The sequence below is a fragment of the Salvia miltiorrhiza genome, chromosome 6, assembly GCF_028751815.1.
Source record: "Salvia miltiorrhiza cultivar Shanhuang (shh) chromosome 6, IMPLAD_Smil_shh, whole genome shotgun sequence".
Lineage (NCBI taxonomy): Eukaryota > Viridiplantae > Streptophyta > Magnoliopsida > Lamiales > Lamiaceae > Salvia > Salvia miltiorrhiza.
Window position 1 is genome coordinate 26,692,625 of NC_080392.1, and position 13,302 is coordinate 26,705,926.

A 13,302-nucleotide genomic window follows, 5' to 3' on the forward strand; every position below is an offset into this window, starting at 1 on the left:
ATTTTATACAATTATTTGTATTGATACTTTTGGAAGCAGTATCCCAAAGGTAATATGATTTTTTCCTAGGAAGGGAATGCTTTTGAAGAGATGATCACATATAGATAGTGCACATACACGATCATGATGGAATCGTATCTAGGATATATGATTGTTTCACATTAGTTGCACGACTAACTTTGCGAAGATTTCTTCCTACTAATGCGCATTTCTCCTTTGGCTCTCCCCCCCCCCCCCCCCCCACACACACACACACAAATAAAACACTGTGTTCCTATCCAAATAAATTGAGTCCTAGCACCAACTTTAGTCTTTATAAAAGGATACCTTCTTCAAAAGACAAAACTTTCTCGCTTTCTGCCTAATATAATTAGAAGTAATTATAATTTTAATCACAATTTTGATATTTGTAATTTTAAATTGAGTTCAAGCACCAACCTTTCAAGTTTTTTCTTTTGATTTAAATTGAATCCTAGCACCAACCTTATAATTGAGACATAAATTTTTATGACATAAATAGAAACTTCATAAAAGAGAAAAAAGAACAAATCTAAGATACTTTAAAAGACATAAAAATACTTACTAAGAGCAGAGTCTCATTAAAATCTTTATGATGAAAATTTAATTGAATTATTAGAACGATAAAAATTCTACCCACGGACTACTTTGGGTGATTACAAGTGAACTTTTATTTATTTATAAGTTAAATAAAAAATATTACGCATTCATTGAATAAAATGAATGAAGGGTGCTTGAATTTATTAGATAGGATTATAGGAAATTGAGTAAATGGGTTGACGAAACCGTTGTGGAAATTGGACGTGTGAGACCTCGACTCCAAGAGATCCTCATAATTTGGACCATATATAGTTTTTGAATAAGCTACATAGGATGTTAGAAAGTGCAAGTTGCGTGTAAGTATTTGACTTGACAATTCTAATAATGCAAGTCATGATTAACCACATCTCTAAGTTAAAAAATTAGTCAAGATACAATGGATCACCCTTGTAGGAAACTAGCTACCAATAATATTAATACTTGTCACAACCAAGTAACATGACTCCATGCAAATATTGGATGTTCATTTTATACTTTTTTTGGAAAGAAATTTCGTAGCTGTCAGAAAATTAGTGATTCTCATCCGAATAGAAATCAAATATATGTTGAAGTAATTAGTATTTTATAAATCTATTAATACATTCAATGTATCAACTTCACATTTAGAAATATGATTTTTCTCATCAGGAAACATTAAAGTGAGATTCTTAATCAATACTGGCCCTTCATAAAATTTACCCCACATCCAATGCATCAATTTTATATAGTAACGAAACATTTACGATCACTCGCATGTTCAAATAGTATAAATTGTAATGAGTAGACTAACAGTAATGTAATCCATTGATGTATTTGAATCTACGTTTACGATGCAAATCTACACATACATTGCATGTCTACACCAATATATTTTAACAAGCACAGCATTAAAAAGTTTGCAATTAATTAATTAATTATATTTTAACAAGCATAGCATTAAAAAGTTTGTAATTAATTAATTAATTAATTAATTATTACATTTACGATCGATATTTTACTAGGATTAGCATTTCCTCGTGCAATTTCAACTGTCAAGTCCCACTTGTCGCAAAATTCCCAAAATACCCTTGCAAGTGTATCAAAGGCGTCTAATAGTTGACGAATCCAATCGTCCTTTAAAAAAAATATAGAAAATAGTTGACAAATCCAATCAAAAACTCCAGCAGCCGCAACGCCTTTTCAAGATCGGTTTGAGTCTTGGTTTTTCCAAATTACCTCATTAATTATCTTCTTAAAAGACACTTTTACTTCAATAAGCATTTCTAAGTGGATCATCATCGCCAAAAGGTGTAGTGCCCTTCCAAATATAAAACCCCTTAAGTTTATCCAATAACATTAACTTCTCTCAAAATTTTAATTAAAAATAGAGATAATTGCAACTAAAATCTTAAAGTTGGAGCTCGGATTCAAACATTTATTTAACATCCAAATTCAAAATTGATTTAGGGCTTTTGAAGTTCATTGTCTATCCTATCCTTCCTTTGTTGTGAATGTCGTCGTCAGAAGTTTAGCAGTAGAGTAATTTAGTTAGAAGTTGATACACAAAATTCAAGTTTTTTTATAGTTTGTATTACAAATTACTCTCTTCGTCCATAAAACATCTTTCTAAGGGACTGGACACACATTTGAAGAAAAGTAAATTGTGTATTTGGTGAGCGAAAATGAATCTTACAAATTAGATAATGATGATAGTTAAAACAATTATTTTAAAAAATACTCCCTCCGTCCCATAATAAGTGGCCACATTTCCTTTTTCGTCTGTCCCACTATAAGTGGCTGCTTTCTAAAAATGGCAAAAGTTTACTTTAATTAAGTCAACAATTACTCACTAATTTGGTCAACAATTGTAGGCCACTTTCTAAAAATGTCAAAATTACTTTAATTAAGTCAACAATTACTCACTAATTTGGTCAACAATTGTAGGCCACACTCTATTAAAACATATAACACTCAATTTCTTAATCTCCGTGCCGAAAAGAATGTGGCCACTTATTATGGGACGGAGGGAGTAGTAAGTTTATTAGTGACAATGTGTGTAAATATGTGGGAGTTGTAAAAATAATAATTAGTGAAGTTGTTTTCAAAATGAAGTAGAAAAATATTTTGTGAACGAACGGAAATGAATAGTGGATGGAGAGATTATATTTTCTAGATATAATTATAATTAATTGCAATTAAAACTCGTGGATTTCATTAAGCCGAGTCAATTGTTGTAATCTTGAAGGCGGAAAAGCAGAATTAGTTGTTGATTGTGAAGTCTCAAAAGTCATGCCTAACAAATCACTATCCTTAAATCGAAAGATTTTTATTTTCAATAATAATAGAAATAATTACCACGTTTTCATAAAGGTAGGGCAGCTTATTTGAGATTCCCGCGAAATATCCTTCCCTCCACGTGCTTTTTATTTTTAGCAACCCAAAATCTCACACACGTTTGCGTCACCTATACTGCTATACCTATACATACACTTTACTTACAATTCGATTCAATGAATTTCGCTCCCCTTATAAATACCCCCTCCCCTTTCCCACACGCTTAGCACTTGTATTCATTCATTCCTCTTCCTCTGTTTCCTTTCTCACTCAACCAACTCAAAAAATCTCTAACTCAGAACCCAAAATTGAAAATTTCCGGTGAAATGGATTGGTTTCGCGGCGAGAAATTGGGGCACGGGAGTTTCGCGCAGGTGAATTTAGCGATTCCGAGAAGCCAGAGCTCGTTTCCTCAGCCGTTAATGGCGGTGAAGTCGTGCGGCGTTTATCTCTCCTCGTCGCTCGTCAACGAGAAATTCATACTGGAGGAGCTCAAGGATTGCCCGGAGATCATCCGTTGCTATGGAGACAGCTATTCGTGCGAGAACGGCGAGAAATTGTACAATGTGCTGCTGGAGTACGCCTCCGGCGGCTCTCTCGCCGATAAGCTCAAATTCTCCGGCGATCGGACGCTGCCGGAGCCTCAAGTCCGGCGATACACCAAGGCTCTGCTGAGAGGGCTGCACTACATCCACAAGTTCGGGTACGTCCACTGCGATGTGAAGCTGCAGAACATTCTGCTGAGCTCTGACGGCAGCGTGAAGATCGCCGATTTCGGTCTCGCGAAGCGCGCCGGCGGCGCCGCTGCGGGCGGCGAGCTGCGGGGAACGCCTATGTACATGTCGCCGGAGATGGTCGCCGGCAGCGAGCAGGGGGCTCCGGCGGATGTCTGGGCGCTCGGGTGCGTGGTCGCGGAGATGGCGTCGGGATCTCCAGCGTGGAGCTGCTCCGACGTGGCGGCGCTGCTGATGAGGATCGGCGTCGGCGACGAGGTGCCGGAGATCCCCGGGGCTTTATCGGCTGAGGGGAGAGATTTTCTCGAGAAATGTTTCGTGAAGGATCCTCGAGCGAGATGGACGGCTGAGATGCTTTTAAATCATCCTTTCGTTTGCGGTGAGGAAGAAATCGACGGCTGTGATGCGTTGAAAGACACGGCCTCGGCTTCTCCTAGATGCCCCTTTGATTTCCAGAACTGGTTGAGTTCAATTACGTCTTTGCCCTCGCTTTCGGAGTCGTGGTCGTCGGAGTCGGGGTGGTCCGTTTCGACGGCGGAGGAGCGCCTCCGGGGTTTGGTCAATGTCGCCGAGAATAGTCCTAATTGGTCTGTCACCGATGATTGGGTCACAATCAGGTGACGGAGACAATATTGATCACGGTCACAGGAGTCGGCATCACATTTTCTTGTGCTGGACACTGATTTTTTGATCGACTTTTTTCTTTTCTAATTCTTTTTTTATTTTATTTTTAGGGTAGTGAAACTGAAAACCGGCCATCTATTTTTCGGTTTTATTTAATTTAATTTGTAAATAGTAGAAGTAGAAATAGAAATAGATGGAGTACAAGATTAAGAAGGCTTGCAATTGGAAACTCATATTTCGAGCCGAAAAGTGTACAGTAACAGAAGTGATGCTTTTAGTGCCAATTATTTCATTTGGTTCTGACTAATACTAGTATTTGAATGTCTTTTATATTTTACGGTCATTTATTTTTCTGTTTATATTATAGTTGTCGTTGGGAAACGGGGGAGATTCGATCATTTAAATCTCGCATGATCTTTGTGGCCAATTGCTCTGTCAATTTACACAAGTTGCTACTTCGCAACTTGCAACAAGACAGCATCTATTGTATGAATAATTCATACTATAAGTTACTGTTTCATTATCTTTATCTTATGATGCACCTTATCTTCACTAACTATAAAGGATGTCCATCTATAAAACGGGAACATTCACAAAATATCATACTATTATCAGAAGATATATACATAATAAAATTCATTTCGTTTCCTCTTCGTGGTGACGTAGCTTCACCTTTCAATTCTCTCATATTATTTTTCAAATGTTTTCATACCGTCTAATAACTTCTCATATCTAGAGCAGATATAGTTTATACAGATTTAGAATTGGTGACTATAAATTTCATTGATCTGGATTTTTAGAATTATAAAGAGTCTTCAATACCATTAAGAGGGTGTTTGGCTAGGCTTATTTTAAAGAAGTTTCTCAAAAGTTTATAAGTTGTTAAAGTGTTTGGATAATCAAGTATATAAGCTAGAGAGAAAATACCTTTTTAGGGAGAGAAAATCGAAGAAAAACGAACTTGAATGATATATGATGTAAACAATAAATTATATAGTTGAAAAATATTTCTAAGATGATTGTTGCATGTAAGATTATAAAAAAATAAGTTGGGGTAGAAAAATTTATTTTTTGGGGAGCTTATATTTGGAGGTTATAAGCTATTTTGCAACTTATTTTGCCAAACACTTTGAAGGAGCTTATAAGCTCCTAAACAACTTATAAGCTCAAACACCATCTTAGTGGTGTAAACAAATTAAATATATTGAAGAGAATATCATTATATTCAATTCGTTTTCGTGAAATTCTTCAAGTATTCGAGTTAAATATGGATATCTTTCTAATATTCAATTTAATTTTTTCGAAGTATATTTTAAGTAATATATTTGGATATTCTATTTGAAATTAATTCATATTCGTACCATTCGATTCGATTTGGAACTATTTAAAAAAAATTAGTTACATTTGAATTAAATATGGATATCTTTCTACTCCCTCCACCCCCGGCTATCTTGAGACCTTTTTCTTTGGGCATGAAAATTAAGAAAGCAGTGTTTAGTGGTTTAAGAGTGTGTTTGCTTTTTATCCCTCTAAATGGAGGGATGACAAAAATTTGTGCCTTTAAATATTTGCGTTCTTATCCCACATTTTACACAAACGCCATTTTTCCTTCCTTATTTTCACTTCAAGGAAGGATAATATTATCCCTCCTTGAAGTGAAAATAAGGAAGGAAAAATGATGTATGTGTAAAATGTGGGATAAAAAAACAAATATTTAAAGGCATAAATTTTTGTCATCCCTCCATGTAGAGGGATAAAAAGCAAACACACCCTAAGTGTAGTAGGTAATAAAGGGAAAAGTGATTAATGTTCTATTGAATTTGATTTATTCCTTTTTTATTTTTCTGTTTTTATATACATTGAAAATTTGAATATTTTAATTAAATAATTTTAATTAAAATAATTTAATGTGAAATTTTTAAATTTAAAAATATAAATTCAACTCTGCCATAAATAAGAGCAGCTGCATAACAAGGACATATGTAAATTGAAATATGCCAAAATAACACAATTCTTTCAATTCATAAAAAAGATTCAAAATATCCCAAAAAAACTGCCGCCGGTTTACAAAGTGAGATAAAAACAACAAAGTGGAGCCAAATTAAATTGGACTTCCCACCATGAGAGTCTTGGTGCAGTGGTTCTTCTTGCGCCTCATGTCTCTCTAATAATTCGACGATGAAGCGTTGTTGGTAAGACGCTTCTCCTTCAATCAATAGGTCGGGGGTTCGAGTCACCCTAGAAGCTAGAGTGTGAGTGAGTTTTTTCCTTTTTTTGATTGTAACAATTTTTTTTTTTTTAAAAATTTTTGGACTTCCCACAAAAACTCAAAAAACAAATCCTATAAGAGGGGTCCGAATCCTACCACAACAACCACGTTACAAATAAAAAAAATGGTAAAGAAGAATGATATTTGAACACATGTGAGGAATCAAGTAGTGCAATTTGTTCTTCAAAATAGCAAGAATGGGAAGCCACAGGGAGACAGGATTGTAAAAGCACAAGTGAAATTTGAAATCTCTTGCGCAATCGTGTTTCGACTGTGGAGTGCTGCGAAGAAACAACAAGAGAATGGTCAAGTGGGGAAGGAGGAGAGTTATACAGAGGGGTGGGGGGGGGGGGGTGAGGGTTAAATACGTCAGGGGGGAGGGGGAGCGGTGGGGGCGGCGAGAGTTAGATACATCGGGGAGCGAACGACGAGGATTTATCCATCCATTGCCGCCGCCTCCGCCGTTTTGGGGAAGGGATTCGACCATAGTTTCAGGGAGTGAGAGGGCATGGTGAGGAGAATGCGGCGGGAGATGAAAGGCTGAGAGAGAGAGAAGAGTGAAATTTAAGGTTTGAGGAGAGGGAAGGTTTGAGAGAAATTAAGAGAAAATCGAGAGAAACGGTCTGCTAATTTAGTTTTAGTTATCTAATAGTCTTAAGATAGTTGGAACACTAAAAAAGGAAAGTGTTTCAAAATAGATGGGACGGAGAGAGTAATATTCAACTCAATTTGTTCGAAGTAGGAGTATATTTTTTGGAACTATTTGGATATTCTATTTGAAATTTGTTCGTATTCGGACCATTCGATTCTATTTAATTTTTTTTTTAATATATTTGGATATCCACTAATATTATTCATCCTTGAAGTGAAAATAAGGAAGAAAAAATGGTGAACTTCTCTTTTGTGTAAAATGTGAGAAAAAAAAAAGGAGACATTTAAAGGCATAAATTTTTGTTATCCATAATTTTTCTTGGATAAATTTATCAATCAAAGTAAACGCACCCTTAGGGGTATTGGTCCATAAATATTCGAATTTTTTCTATTTTCTTATTTTATATCTCAACTTTAAAATCTACCTATAAATACCTGAATTTTATATTTTTCTAATTTTGCCCTGTGCAAATTTTTACCCCAAAATCGTTGCCGACATGGAAACCTTATTGAGAGGGAAGTTTAAACTTTATAATAAAGCAGATAATTTTTTTGTTAATATGGAATCTAGAACATGTATTCGCAATTTGGTTTGGTGCGGTTGGCACTAAAATAACTAGTTATCTACACCATTCCTCGCATCTTTCTTTTTTAACGTAGAGAAGCATAACTACATAAGTGTGCAACAAATAATAATAATAATAATAATAATAATAATAATAATAATAATAATAATAATAATTACATTAAATATATTACGGTTTACAGTTTGGTTTGGTCTAAAATTTTAGAAAATCAAACCTAAACCGTAAATCATATTTTTTCAAAAGTATAAATCAAACCATATTTTTCAAACCGTAAATCAAATCAAACCGCACTACTACGATTTGGTTTAATTTGATCTACGGTTTAAACTAAATTGTGAACACCCCTACATGTAATTGTAGGGTTTGAGATGTCAATCTGGCTACCATGTCAACAACGATTCGAAGGTAAAAATTCGACGGATGCAAAATCAGAAAGAATACAAAATTCATGTCATAAGTAGATTTTTAAGTTGGCCGGGGTGCAAAACCGAAAAATAGGAAAAGTTCGAGTATTTACATGCCAATACTTTTTATTTTTACATAGATTAAAATACTAACATTAGTCATGGCCATTAATTCAACCACGTAGCCCCACTTCTCCTATATAATCACCTTCACTCTTAACCCCAGCTTTCACCGCTGCTTCTTCAAACTTAAGGTGATTCTTCTTTCACCGTTTATTATCCAAATTGTTTCTCAATCTCTAAAACCCTTGTTTTACTTCCAGCTCCTATCATCTTCGAGCAAAGCAACAACAACCAACAAAATTTCTGCAGCATGAAAGGTGCTACTTTCAACCCGAATCCAAATTAACACTGAACTTATTTCACAGCATATATATACCAACACAAGTTCATACACATACCAAAATGCTTATTTGCTAAACTTATAATCAAGCATACTCGTGTTAAATTTTTCTGCAGCAGACCAAAATATTTTTTATATAATGTCACTTCAGAGAATATGTTCTCATCTCGTTTACATTTTGCGGTGCAGGAACCCCTGCTGACTGTACATCTTTGGGAATTTCCAAAGCTCTCTTCACCTCAATACCTGATCTGGTACTTGATAATTCTTTAGTTGGGAAAATGATAACATTCTATACTAGCACTAGATTCTTTAGCTTCGAATAAATCATTTTTCGCGGTATATTCTACTCGGTTTATTATGTGTGAAATGCTTCTTTATAGATCTTAGCTTGTTCCTAAATTTAATAAGACAAGTTGCTTAAAATTGCCTATTTTCAATTGTTTTTTGCAGGTAATTAGTGGCATTAACAAGGGTTTCATCGATGACAAGCTGCACCCCGGGTTGAAGCCCCAGCCTGTGGCTGTTAAGTTCCTCAATATGGATGGATTACAGGGGAATCGCTGGTATGTCTTTTCTTTTGTTTTTGGTTAGTTTGCAAATTGTGCTTCATGTAATATGGTTGCCTTTTTTTTTTTTTTTTTAATTGACAGAAGGTGATTTTTCTTGGTCAATTAAGACATGTACATTTGGTGAAGTTGATCGGATACTGTTGCGAGAAAGAACATAAGCTTTTGATGTATGAGTACATACTAAGAGGCAGCCTTGAAAACCAGCCTTTTAGAAGTTCAATTTATTTTGATTTAGACCAATTGTTAGGTGACAACTGCCAAAGAATTTGATTTAGACCAATTGTTACACTGTCTCTGTTAATCTTTTAGTATAACCCTTCTTGATTTTAGTATTTCTTCTAATTTTTTCTCCTCCACTTTTTGCTTTCTTTCAAGTTCCTCATTATTTCTTCTCTGAGATGATGTTTCCTTATCTGTAGATGCTATATACATAGCCTCAAATTATTCTTTATAGCCATCAAAATGCTTGTGGCTCATATATGTGAAAATGTATATTAGAGCATTACCGAGGGAAAAATCCCTCGGTAAAATTGACACCTAAACCGACATAATACCTGACGTACATTTAGCGAGGATGATTCCTCTCGGTAAAATTACTGAGTGAATATTCTCTCGGTAATTTTTTTACCGACATTGAAAATTACGACGGCCTCGTTTAATCGGTAATCTCTCGGTGATCTATTTTACCAAGGGAAATTATTTAATTACCGACGAAAATTTTCGTCGGTAAAAAATTATTTTTTTGTAGTGACATATTGGACACATTATAAACAGATAAAATTAAGTCACTTGTAGCTCAAGTAGTTGAGAGTCTTGACACTACAAACTGATTGATACATATTGCAATCCCACTTGAAACATACATTATAGAAATTGTAAGAGCAAGATATGATTGAGTGAAAAAGTAAGGAGCAAAAATTTGTCCACTTCTTCTACAAACTACACAACTGGTCAAACCAAGTTGGGCTTTACAATCATTTTTTTTTAATTTTTCTTTATTTGATGCAAAAATTTGGTGATAAACTCATTGGGCTTTACAATCAGGTCTTTTTTCTTTTTTGTTTTTGAGGGGGCTTCATTATTTTCTAAACGTGTAAATATTCGGCTAGCAATATTGAAATTTCATAATAAATATTATCATGTGCATATTTGTAGTGTTTATTTTGCATGATTAGCTGAATAAGCAAAAATTATCCAATCTAATCCAATGTTTACTTGGCAGGGTATCTCCAATCCCGGAATAAGTAAAAAAAAAATGAAGGGTGTGTAAGAATTTAATCTCGTGATGAGATTCGATCTGTCCATCCATTCTCAAATAAAAAAATTACAACATACTTCATCCATCTACAAAAATAATCTATTTTTATTATTTGTGATGTTCATAAAAATTAGTCCATTTTCATTTGGACAATGCCACTCCATAATTGGCTATTTTCTCCACTCACAATACAATTAATTATCACTATTAATACTATCTTTTAAGGGAGACTCCTTTTGCACACACAAATCACTCAACCATTTTTATTAAAACCTGTGTCGTCGTCCTCTTTTAGGACAATATTTTGTGGAGGGAGAGAGTATTAGATTATATTTTAAGAGGCATTTACATTTGAGGATAGTAAATCTAATATTTTGTTTACTAAAATGAATTGAAACTTTCATATATGTCAAGACCCTTGATGATTTTTGTTATTTTAAATAATTTTAATTGATTCATATCTCATTCAATGGATGAGATCGAATAATTCTAATCTTCAAGATAAAAATACTCAATTATCCAAGTATATACTTCTTATGAACAATAACTCAATAAATAATGAGAGCTCAAAGTATTTACCATAGAAACAAAACTTTTTTATTGTATAATGGATAAATAGTTATTTTCTTATACATCCTACGCATCACGCGAATGTTATCATTAGGGGTGTAATCAAATCGAACTAAACCGAATAGTGGTGTATTCAAGTTTGATTTGTTTAGTATCGAGTCAAATTCCAAACTTTGTTTACCTAATACTTTGAGGCTCACGAGCTTAATCGAATCTATATGAATTTTCTAAATTTATATTTATATTCAAAATATTTGCATATTTGCATGCCTTTAGCGGAGGGGGGTTTTGGTTATTGCCGTTTTTCTTCGTTAGTTCGCGCCTTTAGCTTTAAGCTGTGGTGGCACTTTCAGACTAGATAGTCACTTTGGGCTAGATACATGTGGGCCAAATATTGTAATGGTCGTTTTCCTCAACGCTCACATTACACTGTTCATTTGAGTCCTACTTGGCGTTGTATGATACGCATTTCTGAGTCTACTCATTATCATATTAGGTGGTCTATTGGAAATGGTAGGATCAGTTTATGGGATGACATATGGTTCGGGGACCGTCCCTTGAGCTCATATAGTCATCCCGGAAATGGTCACACTTTTCCCCATGTTTGTGATTTTTAGCGTGACTTTGCTTGGGATGATACTCGCTTGCATGATTTGTGTGATTTGCATGTTCTTCATGTTGATTTGATTGAAGCCCTATTCTGGACGCCGATTGTGATAGGGACAGAGGATGTGATGCGTTGGAATTTGACCAGCCACAGTGAGTTTTCGAGTTCCTCTTCTTGGGATCTTGTTCGGAGATAGCTCCCCGAGCAGACTTTCTTTGCTGATATCTGGAGTGACTGTCTTACTCCCACTATTTCTATTTTTATGTGGCGTTTGTTATATGATCGTCTTCCTGTCGATTCTCGTCTCCTGTCGCAGGGTATTTTCCTTACATCTATTTGTCTGTGTTGTGTGTCTTCTCAATCTGAGTCGTGTCTGCATGTGTTATTGTGGAGTGAGGCTGCTGTGATTGTCTAGACTCATTTTGACTCTTGGTTTCCTTTTGCGCACACACCTTTTCACACGAGCACTGATATTACTTGTAGATTAGGTCACCGGCAGCTCGCCTTCCCTAGGGAGGCCAATAAACATATTTATTTTCTGATTCTTTGTTTGATTATGTGGTTTCTTTGGACGGAGGGGAATAGCTGTAAGCACATGGCTACTCTTTTTTGTGCTTCTCTCGTGATGTGGCAGGTTACTCATCATCTACGTCTTCTTGTTGCGGCGGGGACTCTCACCAACACTTATTGGCGAGGATGCGCGCCTCCGGTTGATTTCATACCACCAACTCCCCCTATGAGGAGGACTCTTCGTTCCATTTTGGTGCTCTGGATCCCTCCAGAGTCCCCATGGGTGAAGCTGAACACAAATGGTTCTTATGACTCATAGACGCATCGCGGTACTGGTGGATGAGTGGTTCGTGATCACATTGGAGCCCTCATTTATGCTTTCTGTACCTCTTGCACTGTTACTTCCAGTTTTGAAACTGAGTTATTTGCTCTGCTCGAGGGTCTTAGGCTGGCTGGTACTTTCTCAACTCTTATCTGGGTTGAGTTGGATGCTGCGGCGATTGTTTTGCTTATGTCTACTGGGCATCACGGTCATGCGAGTATCTGACATACAGTTGCCTCGATCAGTCAGCTTATCCAGCATTGCTTGGTACGTTTCACTCATATCCATCGTGAAGAAAACCAACCTGCTGACTTTATGGCGAGGATAGGTCATCAGCACCAGGATTTGACTTTTTTCGATTGTTTGTCTGCTCCACATTAATTTCTTGCTTTAGTTAGGATGGACCAACTTGATTATCCTAACTTTAGATTCAGATTTCATGATGATAGTTAGTTCATTTTGGTTTGTTTCCTCTTTGATGTGGTTACTTTGTTCTTCTGGATGCAGTCACTTTTGGACTACATCTATGTATGTTTTTGTTTTTGCGATATCTATTTTTCCTTATTGATCCGCTGGGTGTTGTCACTTTTGGGCAGTGTCATGTATGGGATATTGGTTGATGTTTTATTTACTGGTTGGAGGTCTGCCTAACCCCTCACCCGTCGGGTGTTTGTGTTGGAAAAAAGAAGTTTGGTTTGTTTATTTATCAAACTTCTTTAAATGAACTTGAACAAGTTTTTTTTGACCCGAGCTCCGAATAATTTGCGAGTAGCTCGGTTTGTTTACAGACCTAATTATCCTAACCTTAATCCAAATATAGATAATAACAATGACAACGAGAATATGAATAACTCTATAAATCCAAAAAGTTTCACGAATTC

The 13,302-nt window shown here is 35.6% G+C and overlaps 1 protein-coding gene and 1 long non-coding RNA gene across 2 annotated transcripts; both read left to right on the plus strand.

Annotated features, from left to right (window-relative positions):
• The first annotated feature begins 3,090 nt into the window (after window positions 1-3,090).
• On the plus strand, window positions 3,091-4,600 carry LOC130990094 (mitogen-activated protein kinase kinase kinase 20-like). The gene has a single exon (XM_057914301.1). The coding sequence runs from the start codon at window positions 3,237-3,239 to the stop codon at window positions 4,263-4,265; it is 1,029 nt and encodes a 342-aa protein (XP_057770284.1). The 5' UTR covers window positions 3,091-3,236; the 3' UTR covers window positions 4,266-4,600.
• A 3,822-nt stretch (window positions 4,601-8,422) lies between these two features.
• Window positions 8,423-9,498, plus strand: LOC130990096 (uncharacterized). The gene is made up of 4 exons (XR_009090822.1): window positions 8,423-8,559; window positions 8,772-8,836; window positions 9,036-9,148; window positions 9,236-9,498. It is a non-coding gene; the product is annotated as an uncharacterized LOC130990096 (long non-coding RNA).
• The last annotated feature ends 3,804 nt before the right edge of the window (window positions 9,499-13,302 follow it).